This window comes from Oryx dammah, unplaced genomic scaffold (genome assembly GCF_014754425.2).
Source record: "Oryx dammah isolate SB20612 unplaced genomic scaffold, SCBI_Odam_1.1 HiC_scaffold_24, whole genome shotgun sequence".
NCBI classification, from domain to species: Eukaryota; Metazoa; Chordata; class Mammalia; order Artiodactyla; family Bovidae; genus Oryx; species Oryx dammah.
The window spans coordinates 31396588-31422558 of NW_024070208.1; the positions used below are offsets into that span (position 1 = coordinate 31396588).

At 40.8% G+C, this 25971-nt stretch overlaps 1 protein-coding gene and 1 long non-coding RNA gene across 3 annotated transcripts; one reads left to right on the plus strand and one right to left on the minus strand.

Annotated features, from left to right (window-relative positions):
• Positions 1 to 1777: 1777 nt before the first annotated feature.
• Positions 1778 to 13136, minus strand: LOC120882910 (proteasome maturation protein). Its single transcript, XM_040266730.1, has 6 exons — positions 12943 to 13136; positions 9684 to 9781; positions 7921 to 7981; positions 7117 to 7218; positions 5480 to 5573; positions 1778 to 2633 (listed from the first exon to the last, which is right to left on the minus strand). The coding sequence occupies exons 1-6, from the start codon at positions 12943 to 12945 to the stop codon at positions 2566 to 2568; spliced, it is 426 nt and encodes a 141-aa protein (XP_040122664.1). The 5' UTR covers positions 12946 to 13136; the 3' UTR covers positions 1778 to 2565.
• On the plus strand, positions 13056 to 23886 carry LOC120882911. 2 transcript variants are annotated; one of them, XR_005725611.1, is made up of 4 exons: positions 13056 to 13291; positions 21201 to 21657; positions 22343 to 22552; positions 23590 to 23886. It is a non-coding gene; the product is annotated as an uncharacterized LOC120882911 (long non-coding RNA). The 2 variants fall into 2 exon arrangements; XR_005725610.1 differs by having other exon boundaries at positions 13072 to 13291; positions 21201 to 21349.
• The last annotated feature ends 2085 nt before the right edge of the window (positions 23887 to 25971 follow it).

Genomic DNA, 25971 nt, shown 5'->3' on the forward strand with positions numbered 1-25971 from the left:
ACCTGACTCATGCCTCATGTTTTTACTCGTGGGAAATCTTTTCTATTATTCTTCAGGTTGTTTTCACAGATACTTGCTCTGTAAACAGCTGTAATTCTGGCATGTCCATGGGTACATTCAGGGTCTCTGTACTCTGCCATCTTGGTCACCTCCCAAACCAAAGTACAGGTTCTTAATTAAGGATTTATGGTATATGAAGGAACCTGAATTTCATTTTGAAATCATGAGCTAAATAAGTTCAATGAATTATCACAGTTTTGATTTTGCTTTATCAGAACAAGTCAAAGCTTTGTTAAACTCAGAGTCACTCAATTGCAGAGCCCAGTGTTAGATTATACACTATATTGTCTGTTTCAAAAGTAATCTACTTGTTCAGGCTATCTTCTATTCTTGCAATGTCTATATTCCAAGGAATAACAAAATGCATGAAAGCACTGGTTATATTTGTCTACTAGTGAAAGAGGGATTATACTCAGTGCAAAGAAACACTGATTAAAGTGATCAGCCTGTCATACGTATTTTATACAAGGATAGGTGTGAAGAGGCATGTTCACTCAAAGAGCCACCCTGCAATGAGCCAAACAGTGCTCAACTGTTTGCCAACCCACCCAATACTTTGAGACAGTAAAACCTGCAAGTTCCTTTATTCATAGATATTTTAAAAAACGTAACACAAAACTACATTCTAGTCTCATTGTTTATATCTTTTGTGAATTTTATCATTTTAGTGTTAATAAAATTAATTTTAATCAGGCAGCAACCTGTGAACTCTATTAAGACTCCTCAAATACTAAACTGATTCCTTAAGAAAAATCACAGCATCTGAAAAAAACAAAAAAAGCCTAACTGAAGAGCCTGACACCTAAGCAAAGTTAACTCGGAGGAACCTGCAGTTTACTCGGAGGAACCTGCAGTTTACTCTTATGAGGGAACCCAAATTATCCCAACTCCAGGTAAAAACTAGGGACTGCAGAGACTAAGAAATAGTAGCAATTATTTTAGAGCTGGGGTACACCCGAAGAATTAACCAGTGCTGACAAATGTCATTAATATAAAGGCAGAAACAAGCAAAGAAAGGAAAGCAAGCATATAAATCAGAGAGAGCTTTTCAAAAGTAAGCAGACTTCCTGGGATCCACCCCAGACTTGTCCTACTGGGATTGAGATTCAGACTGATACAAACATTTTCCCCTAAAATTTCCAGGTGATTTTACACACACCCAGGGATGATGATCATTGGCATAAACACAAAGGTTAAAGAGGAAGGGGTGGGGGGTAGGGGGTAGGAAGCAAATGATCTTCAGAAAATAGGCACTAATCATGTCCATTTCTGTGTTTAAAGCATCAGCTTTACCATTTAGACTGTGTTCATTAATTTCATAGTACCCTCTACTGGTCAGGAAAGGTATCTAAGATTCTTCAACTAAGGTACAGAAATCTCCAACTTTTGTTTACAATTAGCTGAAAGAGAACACGTTTAGAAAGAAGTGAACCTTCATTATTTCTATATTTTCTCATAATTTAAGTGTAAAGTGGGGTGGCAAAGACTGTGCTGGCAAAGTTTTACACTTGATCTCGACAGTCAGGAGCAGTTTTTACTCTACAATATTCAGTAGTATCCCTGGCCTCCAAGCACCAGATGCCAGCTGGAAACCCTTCCCCGAAGTGGTAACAACCCAGACCTTCCATCGATGTTGTTCAATGACCCGCCCCCACCTCCCAGATCGGAGGGGAACACTGCCTTCAGTCATAAATCAGTGACTCACACAATAAAAATGTTCCTGAGAAACAGATAATCTTTAATTTCTGTAAACTAGGTTCATAAAAAATATCTTATTAAGAACAAACTACTATAGGGAAGATTTATTTTTAAACAAACTATCACGGAATTTGTTCATGGATAGCATGTGTATGTACATGAATGGTCTTATGTTTTTAAATTTAAACATCTTGTAATACATAAATCTATGCAATACTATAGTTTAAAACTGACATCTCCTGGTTGTTTAAGTTTTCAGTTTAAAGATAAGACCAAAATAGAAAACCTGAAAGAATCAAAGAATATACCTATAATTCTAATGTAGCATCAACAAACCAAGTATTATTCTTTTGAGTATTAATGGACTATATTGAAACAAGGTAAAATCTAATAGTCTTGTTCTGTCCTTACTTTGAAATGTTGCCACTGAAATCAATTATAGATGTTTATTCTGAAAGATGCAACTATAAAGGTTGCAGGCTCAAAACTACTCAAAAATAAATTTACGGAATAACTAGAAAATAGGCTGATTTGGAACCTGTGCATAGTTTTATAATACTAATTAGTAACATTTCTTTAAAGACCTAGAAAGCTGTTGCTTTCATATAAATAAGTTTTTAAACCAACTCCCTTGAGTGCTTTTAATTATCACATAAAGCAATGACCCAAACAATTTCAAATGATCACAGATGTTTAGGCAACACTTCTCATGTGTTAGTACTTTTAATGTTGTGCACATCAAATTATAGGAAAAAGACAACTATAAACAAGACGCAGCCCCTCCACTTCCATGAACAGCACACGGCATTACAGTAAGCCAAGTTTATATTCAACCATCAAATGCGGTTCTCCCATTAGTTCACTTTGTGATGGGTCTGAAAAGAAACAAAAATAAACATATTAAAGGGTCTCAAAAAAAGATAAATTCTCTGATTCCACTCACATGAAAATTTAAATTAGGCAAAACAAATATAAAGTGACAGAAAATATACGGCTGGCTGCCTGAGGCCAAGGGTGGAGGAGCTGACTGCAAAAGGACCAAGGAAACTTTTGGGGGATGATGAAAACATTTTATATCTTGATTGAGGAGACAGTTCCACAGCTGCACACATTTACTAAAATTAACAGACTGGACACTGTAAAATAGATGCATTCCACTGTATATCGACTATACCTCAATTCAGTTGATTTTAAAAGAAAATATAGATTGAAAAAGTTCTCATGTTTCAAAGTTCTTAAATTTCCCAGTGGCTTCCAAGTTGAGTCTAGGAACAATCGCTAAGAGATTAAGCAATCCTTAATGCAATTTACAATTTCATTTCTATTATTCTGTGCTCTGTTGCAAACACACATATACACAAACCAGAATCCTAGAGTAAAAAAACCTTAGGAATCTTCTCTCTTGTCTCTATTGATGAGTCAGACAAAAGTCTTACTTTAACTTTGATAATGCACCTAAGAAAAAATGAATACCAACAGTAAGCTTCCTACAAACAAATAAAGTGTTTTCTTTTTTGCCCTCTACTCCTCCACACAGAACAAGAAACAGAATAGATACCCAATGAATTAAACTGTAAAATCAGTTTGTTAAAATAATCATTAAAATAATGATTATCAAGCATAACAAATTGATTTGGATATTTCCTCACTGGACCTCCTGAGACTGGAGATGACTGTGTCATTATCAGTTCAGGAATCCTGACTCTGGCCACTTGTCACACAACATAGTAGCCTCAGCAACAGCTGATACTGTTATAATTATTAATAAATGGTTAGATATACAAGAGTTTGCTACCAATATTAACAGAGTAGAGGACTATGTATACAAGGGGCATCCAAAACCCAAAGGTACGTTTACACAGGAGTACAGAGAATAAAGGTGTCTGCTGAAGCAGTGCTTCGTGTTAATGAGACAGAAGCATGCACCCCTCAACACAGGTGCTGATGCAGCATTCCTCCTGTGAGATACACACAGTACGAAACCAACTGTGTTAAAAGATAAATACTAAGCAATGACAAGTATCTTCTGATTTTATATGGAAAGTCTAGAAGGACATCCACTAACTAAAAGCAGCAGCCAAACAGGGAAGGAAGGAGATGGGTTAGGGATAATTAATAATGGAGAATGTGAGTCTCGGCTGTAATGTTCTCAATTTTTAAAGAAAGAATATCCTCATTTATATAATGCCAACCTTTCTTGAAACTGCTTGTCTAAGCCTTTTGATTTGATAAAACACTTGCCCTAGAAGACAGCACACCCTGTGCTGGTGAGCAAGCCCCAGCTCGTGGAGGGTCCTCCCAGGCAGGAATAGACACCTTGGTCAGTTTCAGTTTCCTCATCTTCAAGTGACAGGAAGGGAGTAAACAGAAGACCACATGCAGCATTAGGAAAACGTCTCACATTGTCTTCCCTTCCTTATAATACAGCGTGCAGATTTTTGTTGGCCAAGCACTTCTCTGATGAGCAAGCAAGCAAAACCTTCATCACCTCCAACACTAAAAAAAATATGGATTTTCATCCCAGTTTAATAGTCTTCACATTGGACTTAGATTAACACAGTACTCCCTCACTGTAGACTTTAAAATTCCTTCTGTATCAAAGATGATGAGGACAAAGTGGTGAGCCAGAGCTTTTCTCACTCAGCACAAACTAGGCACCTTAGGAGGCCCTGGGGACACAAGAGTGAACAAGACAAAGTCCCCAGCTCTCCTGGGGCCTGTATTTAAGTTGGGAAAACAATTAAGAAACAAGAAAATACCAGAAGAGTGATATGCAAAGAATTAAAGTGAGGTGACAAGGTGACTGGGAGCACGTTAGACTGCGCAGTCAAGGAAGGCCTCTGTGAAGGGGTGGCGTTTAAACTGGGACTTGAGAAGTGAGGGGAAAGTATTCGAAGCAGAAGGAACAGCTAAGGCAAGGCCTAGCTGTTCACCTTACTTGTTTTAAATGAGGACTAAATGTAAAAGCTTAGGAATCCGAGGTCTCCTGCACTCAAAAAATGCCCTCACAGAAGAGGCTCATGAGACTTCTGCTGTGTCCACAGCACTTCTTACCAAACATCGGCAGCCAAGCAAAACTAGTATAATTTAATCCTGCTTCATTTTTCTGTTTTTCCTGAACTGCTGGGGCACAATGAGCACAGGCGATACTGGACAAAACTGTATTTGCTCTCTTTCCTCAGAACCAGAAAAAAACACGATGCTACATGTTCTTAATTAAAAGTCATTGACCTGAAACATAATACAATCATCCAGAGAAACTTGTTAACATTTTTTTCTTTAGTATTCGCCATCTACAGAGTCACATCTAGGAGGACAAGGAGGGTATTTTTGAAGAAAATTTTCATTTTTTTCTAGATGTTTTTAAAGCTAGTTATATCCCACCAATGTTCTGAATACTCCAACAACAATCCTTATTTAAGCTGCCCTAAGAATATCATACTGGATTCACACATCAGACTTTATCCTCAGGACATGAAATCAATGACTGTCAACGGTTGCCTGAAAGGACGATAATCTCAGAACGCCACAGACATCTTTCACTTTTAAAACCAGTTAAAGAACAATTATTACCATTAAATTTATCTTATTTCAGTGAATAAATACAAGTGAATTTAATCAACTATAAGCTACATGATGACAAAGACACTGTAGGTTTCATTTGCTGCTGTTGCCTTGTACATTACTGGGGCTCCTGAAAAAGGTGTGGAATGACACTTACCATTAAGAATATCTTCAAATCCAATAGTCTCATCATTACCCCTCAAAATATCCAGTGAAAGGTTTGAGCTTGGAAGAAATGGAAGACGCTGAACCTTCAGGAAAAGTATAAAAGAGCAAACTTAGAAATAGCAAAAGAAAAAACATACACGATCATACTTCAGTGTCTTCATTATTTGCAAAATCCACAAACTAAATAAAATATCTATTTAACTAGGGGGGGAGGAGAGGAATGATAAGTCCATATTTTAGACCCAAATTTTTAATTCTTCATAACCTTATTCAAAATATAGACACTGAAATTTAAAGCTTTTACTAATACTTAATCATCCCATCAGGTCCGCACACTATTTGGGACCTTTGCATCTGTCCAGGAAAACCAAAGCATACCATGTGATGAAACACAAAATTCGCAAGTCTAAAATCATGCTTTGTTTCTAAAAAACATGGGACAATCAAATTCCTGAAGAAATTCTGAAGAAATGCACTGAGAGTATTACTTCACATACTAAACTGATTATTCATTTTGTATGTTGTTCTGTAATGCTCATAGCACAAACACAAGTAATGACCCTTTAAAACAGTAGTGATAACTAGAGATGAAGATCAAAGTCATCTGTGGGCTTTTAAAAACTACAGTGCCATTCTGAACTAGTGCTATCTACATTTTCCAATTACTAAATACATATATTGCAGACTGGGGTTCTCTTGTGGCTCAGCTGGTAAAGAATCCGCCTGCAATGTGGGAGACCTGCGTTCGATCCCTGAGTTGGGAAGATGTCCTGGAGAAGGGAAAGGCTACCCACTCCAATATTCTGGCCTCGAGAATTCCATGGTCTGTATAGTCCATGGGGGTCACAAGGAGTCGGACATGACTAGATGACTTTCACTCATACTGCAGACCAGTACCTAAGTATAGTGCAGAAAGCATGGGCTATAGAGTCAGAGGTTCAAATTCTGCTTTCAGTACTCACCAACCCTACAGCCTTGCCTAGTTACCTGATCTGTCTCACCCCGGTTCAATACCTGTGACACAGGACAGCAGCACCTTTCCCTCACACCTGCAGCACAGTGTGCTATGAAGTATGGCAGTCACTGGCACATAGTTGGCTATAAAGTATGGCAGTCACAAGCACTTACTCAACAAACTTTAATGCAGCCAAACCAAATTTTCCATTTTTCTGTTGTTAGCTATCCAGCAGTCACTGGAATCAATGCAGTCTGATATGACAGAATCTAGAGCACAGATGGGGGACAGTTCTTAAACACCTGGAAGGACATTTTCTTCCTGAGCAACATGTGTATTCAGCAATATACAAACTGCCCACTAGACACCTCCACTTGGATATTCCTAGAGGCACCACAAATTCAAAGTAATTCCCCAAAAGGAGAGAAATATAAAAGTGGATGCCTGTAAATATCCAGACACTGAGCCTCTAATCAAAGGGGTTTCCCATTTCAAAGCTGCTTTTCTCTATGAAGTACGAATGGAGGTCATATCCTAACAGGGGGAAAGTAGAAGAGGCTGCAGGCAAGAAGAGAAGGTGAGGTTTGTACAGCTTTTACCAGATAGAAGACTCCTCCCAATCAATTCAGCACACAGATGGGATGCATGCAAACTGACACCTGGAAACCCACCTGCTGCACTGCCTTGAATTCCATCTGCAGTTTTAGTGGTGCAAAAAGACCCTGGATGTTTCTCAATGTGGAGAAGTTCATCTTATCTTGGTTGAGCTGGAACTTCAAAGGCAACACATAATTTTAAATGTGACATTCTGCTTTCGAAACAGTGAGCACTAACATCCATGTGACACACACATACACAGAACCCTTTAGGTGGTCTTCAGGACATCTATACATGTCCTACCTTTGGGAGTGACCTTTCTCCACCTATTTAACTGACTAATATAGGTCTAAAACTGTTCAAATGTCCCCTCTTCTAGAAAGCCTCCCATAGGTTGGCTGCTTCATCTGTGGTCCTCTACAATGCTTCAGGTAGTCCCAATCCACTGCTTATCTTCCCGTTAAATTTTCAGCCCCTAAAGGATGGGGATGATGTCACACCCATCTGTGTATGTCCTATGCCTAGCAGTAACTTGGAGATGAAGGGCCTGAAAAAAAGATCCAAGGCTGGAGGGACGGGCTTGGATATCAACAGCAAAAATGGCAGGGGAAAAATATAAAAGAAAAAAAAAGATCACCAAGTGAGGAAATATTATGAGAGGAATGGAGAGGTGGACCAACCTCTAGAAATGTCCATAAAAAAGACAAAGGTGTAGAAAGGGAGCTTTAGTGAACCAAAGCCTATTCCATAGGATATTGAAAACAAAGCTTCATGTTCTTTATAGTCAAATGCTCAACACCAGAATTGTTTTAATCATGTATTACTAACATCATTTTTCTACCAGAGGGTAAAAATAAAAACACAGGTAACATACTTACATTTTTTTCCGATAATTCAAGAGGATGACTGGGTAGAAGTTCATTTTTCACACAAGATAAACTGAAAATAAACATTTAAAAGGGAGATCACTCAATACCTAGAGCTCACAATTATCTATCAGTGCTGTCATACAATGAAATGGCACAGGGAGCTTGAGGGGGATGAACAAACTATTCTGTATGCTGACTATGGTGGTAACTGGGAATTAATACATATATAATTCACAGAACTACACTAAGAGGGAAAAAAAATCAAGTATTCTATATATTGTTGTAAATATATCTATTGTAGATCCTGGAGGTCAAGAACTAATAAACTGGGGAGAACCCTCTGAAAAGTGGTGCTAAGTGACGCTCTGTATCTGGAGAAATTTAATAGTATGTGTACTGCTATTACTCTGGTGATGTGATTCTTTTATTACATAAAGTATCTATATCTCTCCTGTTCATATCTAATGCATATTCAATAGTTAATATATTTTTGATAAAGACACACTGAAAAACATGTTTGAGATTTACCAATTACCTACTATATGCGAAGTACTACATTAGGTGATACATAGCTAGAACTGGACCACGGGTCTCTATCATTCTCTCTATACATAAACATCACCATCTTATTCTCCAAACCAGGATTTAAGAGCTGAAAGAAACCTTAGAAATCCTGCAACATCAGTATTTATCGAATACTGTCTTTGTACAAAGCCTTACCCATAAATGGAATTTGAAAATGGTCCTGCTCACAATCTGCTTACAATCTGAGAAGAAAAAGGAGCATTTCGTGTATGTGTAGTGGGAGTGGGGGGAACGGACCAAAACCCAAAACCAAATCATCAGGACTCGGTTACTGGCTAGCTTATGAATTTGATTATACTACAAATCAAATTATATCTCCAATTCCAAAGGCAATATACTGCATCTTTCACTACAAAATGGAAAGACAACAATGAGGCATTATGTCAGCTTCCAGAGACCAATATTAGAATGACATTCTATGACTAAATACCTTCCAAGTAAATATAAAATTCAAAACACAGTATGTACACAGTGGGGAGGACATTTGACTAAACAGAAAAAACCATCTGCCAAGAAAAAGGACCAGTACCAGAAAATGAGACCTAAACATATAAAAACATAAAGGAAAACATAAAGGGAAGCGGTATAACTGTGCTATAACTAGAAATGAAAAACAAAAGCAGCTAATACTTACTTACTGCTTACTAATGTCACATATTGGTCTAAGTATTTTCCAGGGATTAGCTCATTTATTCTTCAAAATAAGACAGATGCTATTACTAGCCTTATTTCATAGGTAAGGGCAATGAGACACAGAATAGTTAAGTTAATCTGCCCATGGACACACATCTAGTAAATAGCAGTCATGACCAAAACCCAGAGCCCATGCTCTTTACTGCTATGTTCTAGCATCTCCCAAAGAAAAGTGAACTACTCCCAATTTACCTTAGTTAATAAGATGAAGAACAAAGGGCTCTCCAAGTTATCAGAAGCAAAAAGAGGAATCCCACCAAATCGTGCTGCCAGGTAATCTCTCCTAGGAGGACACACTTTCTTGGGAACCTGGTATTCTGGTAAAATGCTTCTTCCACTATAGAAACATTCATGCTTCCTCTCCTCCCTCCCTTTAGTCTAAAGTATACTACTTGCTATCTTATAAATACATATTTATGGCTTGTCAAAAGATTTAAAGAATATTGTGAAAAATAATTCACGTATTATAACAAAGTCACAACTCTCCTACATACCCTTTCCGAAGAAGATCATGACTTTCAAAAGGTCCACTTGCTGACAGCTCAGTAACTGGAATACTGTCCTTTAGCTGAGATCCAAGTCCTCTGGCATTCTACAACACAAATAAAAAACACTATTATAGGTAGGAGGTGGGAGCGGGGTTCATGTTTGGGAATTCATGTACACCCGTGGTGGATTCATGTCAATGTATGGCAAAACCAATACAGTACTGTAAAGTAAAATAAAGTAAAAATAAAAATAAAAAAAAAAAAGTTTAAATTAAAAAAACACTATTATATATTTTAAAAATGTTAACAACTCACACTGAACCTCTATATAAAAATACTGTTTAAGCATCTGAGAAAAGTAAGGTCTCTGCCCTCTAAGACTATAGTCTAGGTCATTACTATGAGCCTGAGCATCACGTAGAGGGATGCACAAGGTTCAGTGAATAATCTGGAATTTGGGGCAGGAAGGATTCCTGAGCTGAGTGCTCTCAGACTGAAAGGCATTCCAGGAAAACAAGAACATGGGTAAAGGTATAAAAATATAAATGAACAAGCCACAAGTAGTTTGAGATGATCGGTTAACTATCTGTCTGAGTAGGGCAGAAAGAAAGTCTGGTGAAAAGAAAAAATGAAAAGGCTTAAATATGCAAAGAAATTAAGATTTTGTTCTAAATTTGAGCACCTGATCATGATCAGATTTACTTTCACTGGGAAGATCCTTTCTTTACGTTGGAATGATGAGCACAGAATGAAAAAAGTTGAGGACAGAATCCTGGGAATACCATTCCTTAAGGACAAAGAACAAGGAAATGGAATTAAGAATGGACAGAAGAGCGAGAAGAGAGTGGTCACAGAAGCTAAGGAAAAAAGGGAATCTCAGAAAGCGTTTGGTTCCCTTAAGAGGGTGCTACCTGTGAAAAATAAACGCACTTAATCAGGCTGGCCTAAATAAAAAGAAACAAAATGCTAAGATTCACAGTATATGTGGTACTTGTATATTGTCACCCTACTCATTTACACTATAATTTAGTCACCAAATATTTATATCTACTATGTGGCAGGTACTCACTCTACTAGATGCTGAAGATACATATCTGGCGTCTAGGGCTTAGTCTAATGAAGAGAGAATAAACATGCATAATAAAAATGTAACAAACGTTACAACAGGTAAAACACAAGATGCTGAATTTAAACCAGCACAGACTCGGACATGACTGCAGCGACTTAGCAGCAGCAGCAGCAGTGCTAAATACAACATCCTTGCAATCCTGAAGAAAAATGTCAAAAAGCTACAAGCAGTTTGGCATTCAATCTATACTCTTCTAGGAGAAACTACTCTGGGAAGTTAGCTTTTTAAATTGCTGTTTTACTTCAATTCGTGCATTTCACTACGGTCAGGTATTGTAGTCTGTCCAGGGTTTCTCCAATCTACTAATCGCGTTCAGGCTCTCACACCTGGATAACTTTAAGAGCACTCTACTGGGTCTTGCTGCCCGTAGACTCTTCCATTTTCCAGTTCTACACAGCAAAGTCTGCTTGACATGCAATCTCCTCCAACAATGCTGGGAGAAAACCAAAAAACAAACAAAAAAAATCTTTCACTGGTTCGTCAATGCCTTGTCTGAAAAACAATGTCCAAGGCCCAAAACCTGGAACTCAAGCACCTGCACAACAGGTTTCAACTCCCCTGAACAGAAGTCACGGTCAATTAGGAAAAGAAGCTGGAATCTATTCCGTCACTAACCTAATAGGTGCCTGTGATGAAGGCACGGAACCTTTCCGGCCCTGCCTACTCATCCTTGCAGGTATCTGAACTCCTTACAGGACTAGAGTTGTATGACTGTACCTTCCCAAATGTTATTTCCTACATGCACAGTTCGCCTCCTCCCAGACTGCTTTATTGTAAAGTGACACAAGAAAAGTCTCTTCTAGGCACAAAGAAAAGGGGGATTGTGATCTCTGGGTTCTACCCATTATCACTTTGCCAATTCCCTTCTGTAAAATATCGCAATCAGTACATGTTTCTAAGAAAGTAGCAGAGGGGAGCAAATCTATGAAAAGTTAACACTAGTTATTTCAGAGTGTCTTTAAAAATTTTATTTAGCTGTGCCAGCTCTTAGTTGCAGCATGTGGGATCTTTAGGTGCACCATGCAAACTCTTAGTTGCAGCATATGGGATCTAGTTCCCTGACCAGGGATGGAAGAACCCCCACCCCCTACATGGGTAACACCAAGAGTCTTAGCCACTGGACCACCAGGGAAGTCCCTCTGAGTGTTTATAAAACCTCTTTTCTATGTTCAGCAGTATTCGCCAACAGAAGTAATAAGTGTTAGTTGCTCAGTCATGCCCAACTCTTTGGGACCCCATGGACTGCAGCCCACCAGGATCCTGCGTCCATAAGATTTTCTAGGCAAGGATACTGGAGTGGGTTGTCACTCCCTTTTCCAGGGATGTTCCCGACCCAGGGATCGAACCCAGATCTCCTGCACTGCAAGCATATTCTTTACGATTAAGCTACAAGGGAACCCATTCACCAACAGAAGCTTCTAGATTTGGACTGGTAGTAAGAGTCACGGGCAATGACGATTCAGGAAATCTCTCCCAAATATCAAACTTTTTTAAGTTAAGAGGAAAAAAAGAGAAGGGGTGGGGGAGGAGGAGGACTCCACTAACAATGCTAACACATGGGGAGTAACAAGTATCTAATTTTACCCCCTCCAACGCCTGGCATGCTACCAACTCGCCAAAACGTTGGCAAAGTAAAAGCAGAGTGATGGAAAGCCGACCCATAGTTATGGGTTTGTCATCCAGGCAGTTCCGAGGGTCGAGGGGCGGGTGAGAAGTTTGCGGGACGCGACTTCCAAGGGTTCGCCCCTCGGAGGAGGGCTAACGGGCGGTGCCCCCACCCCAAGACCGCCGCAACTTTCGGGTTTGCCCTTGCCAGTTCGGTGCCGACTCCAGGAAGAGACTCAGGTCGGGGTCGGCTGGGGGATCTGGGGGGTGGGAAGAGAGAAGAGGAGGTGAGAGAGGAGGAAGCCGAGGCGCGGCTCCCGGTACCAGCGCCGGAGCCCAGCCGGGACGGCCACGAGTACCCCTGAACCCCGTGACTCAACAGATCATGGCGGGAGAGGCGGGCTTCCTCCTCCTCCCGCCGCTGCCAGGGGGACGGGCAGGAAGGCGGCGGGTTGCTCCTGCGGCCACCGACCCGAGCCCGCTCGCCACTCGGGTCGCTCGGGGTTGGGAAGGCGGGGGGGTCTCACTTACCATCTTCCACTCGCTCGGCGTACAGACGCTCTCCCCTTGACGGTCAACCGGCCCCGCCGCTCACTTCCGTTTCCGGGCTGGCCCCCCCAACATCCGCCGGAAGTGCGTCCGTCCGGGCGAAGGAAGGAAGGAGGGCGCGGGGCGCCTGGAGGGAGCCGCGCGGGGCCGGGGCTCCCACGCTTGAGGTCCCGAGGGACCTGGGGCCAAGGGCGCTGTGAGGGATGTGGGCTGGCGGAGGGCGGGGAGCGGGGGCTCGGGCTTCTGCTCTCTTCGTCAGCAACCCCGACCGCCGGGGGAGGGGCAGTGTGCTTTGCCAGGTGCGTCGCCCCGTCAGTACAAAATCTCTGAGGTAAAAATGACTTTTTTTTTTCATAAGGATAAGCAAGGCCCAGGTGGGATGAGTGATTAGTTTGCAGCAAACCTGGAACCCAAAGGTTTTCCCAATTTCTTTTGCTTTTTTTTAAAATTTAAATCACGTATCGACGGCGTCCTGTGTTTAGAACCCTGGGCCGAGGCTAGAAATAGAGAAATGAACCGGCTAGTTGTGGGTCCTGCGCTACAGCAGTAGAGGAGCTTTTGGCGGTGGCCAGGGTGACAGCTAAGCTAATTGAGGGCTTTTATTGGGGCTTCCCTGGTAGCTCAGCTTTTAAAAATTCGCCTGCAGTGCAGGAGACCCCGGTTCAATTTCTGGGTCGGGAAGATCTGCTGGAGAAGAGAGAGGCTACCCACTCCAGTGTTGTTGGGTTTCCCTTGTGGCAAGTGGAAGAAAGAGCAGACAGCCCTGGATCAGCTTTTGAGGACAGTGGCATCTGTGAGAAAGCTAGGTTTCAGCCAGCGCTAAGATGTGCAGATAACTTGCAGCAGAGTAAAAGGTACCAGGAAGTCTTGGTTGCATGTTTTCAGGGCCACAGTAGCAGAGGAGTACCTGAGTAGAGATGTCAGTTTCTCTCCTTTCTGCCCTCATGCAGCCTATACACACTTTACCATAATCTCTAGCACTCAGACTGTTTCCCACAGACTCCTACAATCAGGGGCCATGTCTTACAAAGTGTCGTATCTGCATTGTAGAAAACACCCACTAATGTTTATTAAATGAAAAGTGGAGGGGAGGAACGCATAAATGGATACTTGTGTCTAAGAGGTAAGACTGACTAATATGGTTGGGAAGTAGGCTGGAAGTAGGTTTGGAGAAGTTTCCAGAAGCACCCTTGTGCACCTGGAGCCCAACATGAAAGCTCAGCACTATAAGCCAAGACCCTGAATCCTTGTCTGGTTCCAATTATGCCCCTTCCCTCAGGACTGGACTCAACAAAAACTGCCATCCTACCACAGTCTACAATTCTGATATCAGCTGACATCAGGAGCCACAGTGTGTGTGTGTATGTGTGTGTTGTGCCCAGCCTTCTCATTGCCTCCAGCTGCAAATTCTGGCTGGGCCTGCTTAGCCTTTCTCCCTCCCAGCCTCTCTAGACACTTCTCAGCCAGGTGGATTCTTTTGAGCTTTGAATTCAGAATGGGGGGATTTGGAGAGAGGCTGGTGCAAGGCTTGGTGCCGTAGCGATGTTTTCCCTCAGCATTTAAGGTAGAAGAGTGAGCTCTTCGTTGTCTGAGAGGGAAAGGAGGGAAAGCAATTCATGGAAAAAGTTAATAAAACATATTCTCTTCAAGGTAGGTAAAACTTCAGTTCAGTCGCTCAGTTGTGTCCAATTCTTTGCGACCCCATGGACCACAGCACACCAGGCCTCCCTGTCCATCAGCAACTCCTGAGGTTTACTCAAACTCATGTCCATTGAGTCGGTGATGCCATCCAACCATCTCATCCTCTGTCGTCCCCCTCACCCGCCTTCAATCTTTCCCAGCATCAGGGTCTTTTCAAATGAGTCAGCTCTTCACATCAGGTGGCCAAAGGATTGGAGTTTCAGCTTCAGCATTAGTCCTTCCAATGAATGGGATGGACTGGTTTTATCTCCCTGCAATCCAGGGGACTCTTAAGAGTCTTCTCCAACACCACAGTTCAAAAGCATCAATTTTTCGGCACTCAGCTTTCTTTATTGTCCAACTCTCACAGCCATACATGACTACTGGCAAAACCATAGCTTTGACTACCTGGACCTTTATTGGCAAAGTAATGTGTCTACTTTTTAATATGCTGTCTAGGTTGGTCATAGCTTTCCTTCCAAGGAGCAAGCATCTTTTAATTTCATGGCTGCAGTCACCATCTGCAGTGATTTTGGAGCCCCCAAAAATAGTCTGTCACTGTTTCCACTGTTTCCCCATCTATTTGCCATGAAGTGATGGGACCAGATGCCATGATCTTAGTTTTCTGAATGTTGAGTTTTAAACCAGCTTTTTCACTCTCCTCTTTTACTTTCATCAAAAGGCTCTTTAGTTCTTCACTTTCTGCCGTGAGGGTGGTGTCACCTGTATATCTGAGGTTATTGATATTTCTCCTGGCAATCTTGATTCCAGCTTTGCTTCATCCAGCCCAGCGTTTCTCATGATGCACTCTACATATAAGTTAAATAGGCAGAGTGACAGTATACAGCCTTGACGTACTCCTTTCCCGATTTGGAACCAGTCAGTTGTTCCATGTCCAGTTCTAACTGTTGCTTCCTGAGCTGCATACACATTTCTCAGGAGGCAGGTCAGGTGGTCTGATATTTCCATCTCTTGAAGAATTTTCCAGAGTTCATTGCAGTCATTACAGTCAAAGGCTTTGACATAGTCAGTAAAGCAGAAGTAGAGGTATTTCTGGAACTCCTGCTCTTTCGATGATCCACTGGATGTTGGCAATTTGATCTGTTTTCTCTGCCTTTTCTAAATCCAACTTGAACATTTGGAAGTTCACGGTTCACATACTGTTGAAGCCTGGCTTGGAGAATTTTGAGCATTACTTTGCTAGCATCTGAGATGAGTGCAATTGTGCAGTAGTTTGAGCATTCTTTGGTATTGCCTTTCTTAGGGATTGGAATGAAAAATGACCTTTTCCAGTCCTGTGGCCACTGCAGAGTTTTCCAAATTTGCTGGCATATTGAGCACAACACTTTCTCAGCATCATCTTTTAGGATTTGAAATAGCTCAACTGAAATTCCGGGACTTCCCTGGTGGCTCAGAGGTTAAAGCGTCTGCCTGGAATGCAGGAGACCCGGGTTTGGTCCCTGGTTTGGGAAGATCCCCTGGAGAAGGAAATGGCAACCCACTCCAGTACTCTTGCCTGGAGAATCCCATGGAAGGAGGAGCCTGGTAGGCTACAGTCCATGGGGTCGCAAAGAGTCAGACATGACTGAGCGACTTCACTTAACTGGAATTCCGTCACCTCCACTAGCTTTTGTACACAGTGATGCTTCCTAAGGCCGACTTTGCATTCCAGGATGTCTGGCTCTAGGTGAGTGATCACACCATCGTGATTATCTGAGTCATGAAGATCTTTTTTGTATAGTTCTGTGTATTCTTGCCACCTCTTCTTAATATCTTCTGCTTCTATTAGGTCCATACCATTTCTGTCCTTTATTGTGCCCATCTTTGCATGAAATGTTCCCTTGGTAAACATCTAAGGTAAACTTAGAACTGTTGTATTAAGTATAAATTTCAGAAATTGCAATTGGCAAGGGTGGTACAAATTTCAACTAAGAAGAAAGTCAGAGGACCATGAAATAACCTCCAGATTATAAAGAGTACCTCCAGCTGCTCTTTAAACTGTCTGAATTCTGACAGTGTTGGGAAAGGTTTATAAATTAAGGTGTGCTTAATTTAAGATAAATCCTATTTACACATCCTTCTTTGCAAGTCCCTTTATAAATGTTAAGAGATGAAGGAGTATGTTACATCAAGTTTATTTGACAGACCCTTTAACCCTCAGAGGTGGGTGTTTCCTATTTCCTCTGAAATATTTTGCTATGATTTCAGTTAGAGCTACTTTTAAAGAGTGTCCTCTGCTTATGAAAAGCTGGGTTTTGATAATACTAGAGTGGACTCTTTGGAATCCAGGTGTTTTCTCTGAGGTCTGCATTGCCTCAGGCACAACTAAAGTTAGCATTCCATTTTCCTTGCTTTCACAGCCCTGTCTCAGGTTATGTGTGGTTTGTTTGTTTTGGCTGTGTTGTGAGGCACGTGGGATGTTAGCTCCCTGATCAGGAATCAAACCTGTGCCCCCTGCATCGGAGGCACAAAGTCCCAACCACTGGACCACCAAGAAAGTTCCCCTTTACTTTTTTAATTTTTACCTTTGGTGTATGTGTGCTCAGTCACTGAGTCATGTCTGACTCTTTGCAACCCCGTGGACTGTAGCCCACCAGCCTCCTCTGTCCATGCGGTTTGCCAGGCAAGAATACTGGAATGGGTTGCCATGCCCTCCTCCAGGAGATCTTCTGAGCCAGGAATCGAACCGGTGTCTCCTGCATTGCAGGCAGATCCTTTACCTCTGAGCCATCTGGGAAGCCCCGAGTCTGTATTTTTAGGAAACGGTTTATATTTTAAGCATGGAGAGTCTATTTATTTGCCTGTGGAGCATACAGCTGGTAGGTTATATGCAAAGAATTTAAAATTTTAGACCCGTTTCTTTTACCCTTCATTTACCAGTCTACATGTAGGAGCATAGAATCATTTTAATAGTAACTAGAAATTTTAATTCAGAAGATATATCTGCCAACAAACATTGTGCAGTGCCTTACAAAGCCTGATATATTATGCCTGCATGCCTAATGTTTTCTGTTTAGATGCTGTTTTTGGATAATAGTGTCAGTGTTCCCCTCCACTGTCATGAATAACTGAGAGGGGAAGTTTTAATATTTTTGAAAATTGGAAAATTTATTCCCTGAGACAAAAATTTGAGAGAAAATCTGCATATTTCAAAGCACACTAGAAGATTATCTCAGAAGCAGTTTATATTAATCTTATTTAGAATCTAAAAGCTGATTTAGAATCTAAAAGCTGAAAAAGACAGCCTAAGTCACTCTGATTGTATGACTGGTTTGACTCTTTCCTGGTAGAAGCAATGCATGCTCATTGTAGAAAATTAGAAAACAATATAAGGGGTAAAAAAGGGAATGGAGAACAGAGTTAACCACCTCGTGAACACAGGGGCTCTGAGACATTTTCTTATAAGACAGAATATGTTTATCATTTTAAAGAAAATAGAGTGACTCCATTTTCTACGTGAGCTGGGAAGTTTCCTCTTGGCTTTTTTCATGGCCATGTTATTATTTAGTAAAATATGTCATTCTGAAGCTTTAGAAAACACCCTTCCTTTACTTCTTCAAGAATGGGGAATTACACGTAGGCTCTTTACTCAACATTTTTCATTCTGTCAGTGTGGTTGGATGCCAAGTGGCTGTTCTGAGTAATTTTTGAAGGTACGTTTTTTTGGTACTTTGCCAGGGAAATCATAACTCTTAAAATGCCCCATAGACCTAACCATACAATTGGATTTATGGATAGATATTATGTTCCATGTTTTGTTGTTTTCTCACTGTTTTAGTCTCTGGGATTGATGCCAAAGGCTATTCAGCCTCACTCCATTTATTAGAATGTACAACTAAGTTTACACATTAGAGTTTAGAGGGGAAAAAAAGACCTTGTTTATCATTTTGCTTAAGATGTCTTTATGTCAGTGAGAAAGGAAAGTATTATTTCTCAAATACCACAGTGAAATCTCATGAGAAATAGGGTATCATAGTTAACAAATAATTACCCGTTGCGTGAGCCACAAGAAGAACTCCTTGCCTTATTCCAGATCATCTTCTCTGCTGCTGTCAAAGACGTTTTGTGTCCTAAAATTCAAATCTGTGACTTTCCTCCTCAAAGCGCTTCACTTGCTCCTCATTCCTGGCCTCCAGGATTAATTCCAGACTCTGTCCAATGGCAAACAGGCCTTCTGTGATCTGACTGCTAACCTCATTTTTAAAACTTTTACTTCAGTCATATTAGATTACTTGGAATTCTCTGAAAATGTCATTGCTTTCATGCCCCTGCGCTTTTATTCTTGCTCTCCCCTCTTTCTGGCATGCTCTGTTGCACCATCTCAGGTCAGCATCACCTCCTCTGTGAAGTCTTACCTGACTTGCTCCACCGCCCCATTCTCCCCGCTTCAGGCAGAAGGGATCCTTTGTGCCCCATAACATACACATACTTGTTTGACTGCAGCTGTAGCACATTGTTGCACTTGTTTGCACATGTGCCTCTCCTTATCTTTTTCAGCTTTTGTAAATCTCATTCACCATCTTTTGGGAGCTTTCATCTTACTTTAGGAACACTGTAGTAGTCTTTCAGCTTGTATTCCATCTCTACCATCTTATGTTATGAATTCTGTTAACTCTTACTTTTCCTACATTTTTTTAATCTTGAATTTTTCTTAGATTAAGCTTCATTTTTAAATTTTTTTCTCTTAACTCTGTTTTTTCCCTTTATTAGTTCAGCGCTTATTACCTCTTTTTAATATTTTGTGAGATGTCCTAGAATTTTAATGTACATAGTGTGTATGTGTAATTTAGTAAGGTGTGTAATTAATCAAATGTGTAATTTAATGTCTTCAGTTAGTCAGTGTTTTATCCTCTTGAAAGTACAGACCTTTGAATGCCTTATTCCTATTATATCCTTCCTACTTATATGCCATTTTTTTCTACTAGCATTTTGATTCTATATTATTTCCAAATCCTATAATTAAGGCGTCATTTTTATTTAACACATTTATTTTATAGATTTATCCATGTATTCGTCATTTTCTTCACTGTTTGGAATCTCTCACCTTTCTGCTATGAGTTTTCTTCATCCTAAAGTATATCCTTTATAAGTATAAGTTTCTCTGAGTCTGTTGGAAAATGTTTTTATTCCACCATCATTCTTGAAAGATAGTTTGTTGGTTATAGAAAATTTGGTTGTCAGTTACTTTCTCTCTGCATTTTGAAGGTACCATTCCAGTGCTTTCTGAAATCCATGTTGCTTTTGATAACTGTGCCCAAAGTCTGTTTTTCCCCTGTGCATAATCAATTTCTCCCTCTGACTGCTTTTAAGATTTTTTTCTTTATCTTTGACCACAAAGTACCTTGGTATGAATGTGCCTTTTTATTTATCATGCCTTGAATTTGTTGGGCATATTTCTGTGGTAAAACGGGAGTTGTTGTTGTTGTTCAGTCACTAAGTCATGTCCAACTCTTTGCAGCCTTATGGACTGCAGCATGCCAGGGTTCCCTGTCCTTCACGGTCTCCCAGAGTTTGCTCAAACAGGGACGACACTCCTAAAAAAAGTCACATTTACCTGACCTGTCCTTCCTCCCTCAGCCACCACCTCATTTGAACACAGTTATGAGATCTGGACCTGTGAGAATCATCTTGAAATCATGAGATTACAAACACAAGAATGGAGGAGTAGAAGAGAAAGAATCTAAGTCCTTAACCTCACCAAGCACTGAATTGCCTACTTCTAGGCTTCATGCTTGGAGAAGGAAATGGCAACCCACTACAGTATTGCCTGGGAAATCCTATGGACAGAAGAGCCTGGCAGGCTACAGTCCATGGAGATGCAAGAGTCAGACACGACTTGGTCACTAAATCACCACCACCACCAGTCTTCATGTTTAGGAAGAAAATAATCGCCTTTTTGCTTAATGTTTGTTCTTTAGTCAGTTACTCAGTTGCATCCAAAATTAATCTTAATCAGAACATGATCCTTTATTTCTCTGTGAAGTGCAACAAGCACTGTAACAGAGTAAGTGCTCAGTAACATTTCAAACAACTACTGGTCATATTGAATCATGTGAAGAAGTCTGTTTGTCTTTGAAAATATCGATAAATTTGATTTAAGAATTTTCTTTTTAATCAAAAACCTGTAGCTGACCTACAGATCAATTTTTAAAAAGACAAACTAATATCAAATACCTACTAAAAGTACCAGACAGTGTTTCTTCTACTATGCCATAGCTTGTCAGACTTAGCTGGACAAGTACCACAAGGGAAGCCTGGCATGCTGCCGTCCATAAGGTTGCAAAGAGTCAGACATGACTGAGCGACTGAACTGAACTGAACTCTGGTTCCTAAGTTAATTCTTAGGAACCAGAAATGCAGTCAAAGACATAGGAGACATACATGCTTCTTGAGTCTTAGGAAGGAGGAGGCAAAAGAAATGAAAATCAAGGTTAATCAGAAAATCTGGCCTGAAGGAGTTGCAAGTGTAAGCAGGAAAGAAGAGGAAGGAAAGAGTGAGATAGAGAATGATAGAGAGGTCAGAACAGCTGATTGTCTTTACTCTTCTGTCTTCCAACCAGCTCAGCTCTCTTTTAAAAAGAAGACATGTCTTAAGAAGGAGCAATCTGCAAGCCAGCCAGAAGCAGAGACGCTGTTGATTGACCTGTGGAAAGCGCTCCTATTCATCCACTGTTAAATGCATTCTAAGAATGCTGACTGCATTATTCAGGTGTGGCTTTCTGGGACAGAACGTGATCTTGTGCTGCACGAGGACACACAGAGCCTACAATCTGGGGAAGCTCCGAAAGTGTGTGTTTAACCTCTCTTCCCCATCACATAGACATTTTCTCACAGCTCCTAAAGAGCTGGCCTTTACTGTACTACAAAGGGCTTCCCTGGTGGCTCAGTGGTAAAAAATCTGCCTGCAAGTGCAGGAGATGCAGGTTCGATCCCTGGTCTGGGAAGATTCTCTGGAGAAAGAAATGGCAATCCACTCCGTTATTCTTGTCTGGGAATTTCCATGGACAGAGGAGCCTGGTGAACTATAGTCCATGGGGTTGCAAAGAGTCAGACACAACTTAGAGACTAAATAACAACTTCACTGCAAAAACTCAAATATGCTTGAAGAGCTTGTTTCGTTAGTTGATTACTCCCAAGGTTTTTTCACCTCATTCAGTGTAGGGAATCACATTTCAGCTTCTATGTAGGAAGAATCATTTCAGTGCTCAGAGCAGTCACCCTGAGCAGTAGAACTGAGGTAGACTGAGTAGACTCAGTCATATTTGTATCACGAAGATAGGGAGATGCAGGAAGCTGCATTCTGGCTTGGGTTTGAGAACTGGTTCTCCAGTTGACAAGAGTCCCTCCCATCCCCACGACAAATGTGTAAATGCCCAGTCTACCCACCTCATTCCCTCTGATTGACATAGCCCAGGCTCCTTAAAGGGTCAGAATTCACACACGTTTTTAAACAGTCAATATGGTCATATCTTAAAATAGGAGAAAGAGAAGGCTTGAATGCTTCCCAAGCAACCATTTCTGTCCCTCAGAGGGTTGCAGCCTGACCTACCGGGGAGGAGAGTGGCTGCTACTGGGGCATTTGGATTTCCTTCTATTTCTACTATATCCTAGTCATTAAATGGGGGATCTCCACAGAGTTAAAGGTTATTTTACACAGGAAGCACATTCAGTATTAGTACAACAAATGTTTTCCTTTCTCCAGCCATGGAAGAACTCCACTCAGAGGGAGTCGTGATAAATCAGAGCATCAGCCCTTTCCGCTTGGACACCAATAAGTCCTGCATTTCAAAATTGCTGACCTAAAAAGGATGCTCAAGAAGGAGCAAGTTTTTTTTTTTTTTTCCTTGTAAAGAAAGCAACACCAGAAGCAGTGTGACTTCCTTGTTCACTTAGATGCATGCAAAAAAGAAAAGTGAGTCACTTTTGAGTTTCTAACTTTAGCTTATAGAAACAAAGCACTGAATCATGTAACTTGTCAGGGAAGACCTAGATATAGTTTTCTCTAGATAATGTTCATATTGAAAGAGTCTGAAATTCTATTTTTGTGGTAGAGTTACGGGATTAGGGCTACAAGTGTCTACTCATCAGTAATTTTGCAGTTGAGGATGTGACTATAAAAACATTCCAGCAGAGATACAGCAGAGCCCACAGAGCCATCTAACTTCATTGAGTCAGCCACACTCAGGCTAGAACTTCTCTGAATCCAGAATTGAAAAGGAGCTGTGAGATCAACATTAGGAAAAGCACCGTGGACTCAGTCCAAGTATTCTTGTTCGTCATGCTGTGGATGAAATGAAGGGTTTAAAAAATCACTTATTCAGTCATTTGGAAACTTAAATAAAAGCCTTTATTTGTTAGGATCCAAGCTCAAGTCTTTCTGCAAACCAACTCTCTTGGAAACCTGACATAACAATTAGCCTACCCCAAATAGTGAGTCTTATTTTTTCCTCCCTTTTAAAATTACTAGCCCCCTGCCCTGTCTTCATTCAGTACTTTTAAAACTTGCTTTTATTATCTCTCATACATACGGTCTACCTTCCCAGTTCTGATGGGTTTGTAGTTATTAGGTGTCAGCCAACAATCAAGCAATTATTGGTAACAATACCATTAAATAATTTTTAAAACTGTTTTAACAACCGCGCTTCCTCACTTCACCATTCTGCCATACTGCCTGCCACCCATTAGAGTAAACTAAGCAAAACAAAGTAATTTGCTGACTCAGTGCATTCCTAAACCATGATTTGGGGAGTATCTGATTGGAATGTTTGCATTATGGCTCTCCCAACCGTGAGAGGATTTGTTTTCTGTAAGATTTCCTGGAGTCCTGGGATAGTTGTTGCACACTGCAATTAAATTCAGTCCTGTGTAGGGTTCTGAAGAATGATTGAACCAACAACAACCAAAAAACCCTCTTCAGCATGAATATTCTGTCCTTTCTGCATTTGTCAGGGTCACTGTCTTTGCTTCAGGACTTTCTTCCTTCCACCCTCACAGCATGAGCCTGTGGACTGCCTGCTGAGGAACATCCTACTGAGAAGAACCTCCAGATCATTCCATGAGATGGTAACAGAAAGGAACCAAGGTGAAAAGAGAGGGGTGGTGTGGGGAACTTCTCTGGAGATCCGGTGGTTAAGACTCTTCTTCCACTGTAACAGGTGTGGGTTTGATCCCTGGTTGACTGAATGGCATGGCCAAAAAGCAAAAATAAAAGATGGTGTGAGATTCCCTCAACCTTCTGGTAATTGACTTGGCTTCTGGTAATTGATTTAGGGTCTTGGATACATATCCTTCCTTAAAACAGTTCCCACATAATGCCAGACCATGTGTTGAGACCTCCACCTGTGTTCAGACCTTTCAAATTAAACATTATTAATAATTGCCATTTTGCAAATGAGCAAATTAAGACTTGGAAACCTTCACTGCACTGTCATTAAGTCAGTGACAGAATCAATTTGTCAGGTTCTAGAGCTCAAGCTCAGCATTTTGCTATGTTGTAGCCACACATTCTGGGAAACAAACTCACTCAGAAGGACAATGCAGATAGTGGAGTGCAGTTTATTACACCGGTGGGCCCAAGGCAGAGTCTCCTCTTAGCCAAGGACCCTGACCAGCATTTGTGAAAATCTTTCATACCCTATGTGTACGTGTCTGAACCCACCACTCCAAATTCCTTGAGACTTACGTAAACCAAGGAAAATATAATCCCAGTAACCCCATCATTCATGTGCTATGTGCTCATGTGCTCAAACAGTCAAACAATTAGCCAGTAATCAATAAACCCAAGGTTACACTCCGATAGATACAGAAAAATTTATGGCCTGTCTGGAGGAAGGGGTGATTAGTGTATGGTTTCTCTTAGGCGATGAGTAACCCAGATATGATCTTCAAGGTTCCCCTGTCTTGAGGAGGTCTTATCCTTCTGTTGTTGTTTTCATAGGCACTAAACACAGAGTTCAGAGTCCATTGGAAAGGTGGCCGAGCATGATCAGCATGAACAGGCCTAAGATGGAGTCCAGGCCCTATGAATTCCCTCTTCAGCTATACTTCCTGGGTAGAAAATTCAGCCACAGTGCCCTTTAAAAAACCCCAGAAATCATGATCTAGCCACATGCAAAATAAGTATTGGTTGAAAGTTTTCAGAAAAAGTAGCAAAGATTTTGAAGCTGTTTGGAGGGGCACATAGACAAATGAACTATCATTTCTCTTTGAGTGGTGTTTATGCAGCATTTATAGTGCTCACCTGATAGCAGACTGGGAGCAACCGGATATTGCACCATCTAAGGTTGCTTTGGCTGATCACAGTGGCCTCAGAAGGAGGGACCACCATTACACAAACACCTCTTACAGGCCACCACCAAGTGAACTGAGAATGTATTTCCATCTCATCCTGTTCTCACATGTCAGTCCACAAATGACTTAGTATCGCTGACTGAAAACCCAAATCTGAAGGTACTTAGACGAAAAAAAGACATTCATGCTCTAAAGCCCATTTATTCTCTCCTTTATTGAAGCTAGCATTAAAATAATATAAGAGGTGCATTGCACTCGGAAGCACTGCATTTCATGATGGTCATAGAGGACCTCCTCAGTGCTACAGTGATGACATATGGCCACAGACACACACAAAAGGCAAGTTCAAAAGATGGTCTTTCCCCAAAACTTCTAAATAAGATTGAAAGACATACCCCCGAAATGCCATTCACTTGATTCATGTACTGTCTTGAATCAAATCTCAGCATTCCATTCTAAACACGAAGAATATATTTTTAGTGTCAATAAGTAAAGTTCCCAGCTCTCAATGTGAAGGGTGGGAAGCCTTTATCTTGGTGGGGGTTGGGCAATGGGGACCTCCTAGCCTCCTTCAAATAGCCACCAAATCCCTTAAAGTGAAAGTACTGGTTACTTAAGCAAATAAAACAAACAGCAATCCTTTGATCTTTAGGAAACTCTTTCTTGTTAAGGTAACATTCTGTCTGACTTTTATGTTTCAGCATTCATTGTATATGTAATTATTTTTAAAAGTTTTGTTTTAAACGATTATACTTTTTTCGTAAGTTAAGATAAACACAGGCATGCTTTGTTAAAGATTAAAAATAAATCTCACACGAAACTGCAAAGTTGGCAAAGATAATACCACATGGGGTCGGTATGTTCCAAAACACGATTCTCACGGGGCCCCTCTGAACACACTGAATTAGAATTTTTGTTCTGAAAAGTTTCAGGAAGCCCCTGACTCTAACCCACCCTTTCCTGAAACTGGTGAAAGTATGAAAAAAATTACCACTCAAGTGAAAATAGAAGAGTCTCAACACTTTAAGGAGGCATGTTTTG

Bases quoted from the DNA above. Each gene is read 5' to 3' on its own strand.
- LOC120882910 (XM_040266730.1), bottom strand. The intron at 7,219-7,920 runs GTAAGTATGTTA...TTGCCTTTGAAG, and splicing joins TTGAATTATCGGAAAAAAAT to TTCCAGCTCAACCAAGATAA. The intron at 5,574-7,116 runs GTGGGTTTCCAG...CTTTTCCTGAAG, and splicing joins AATTCAAGGCAGTGCAGCAG to GTTCAGCGTCTTCCATTTCT.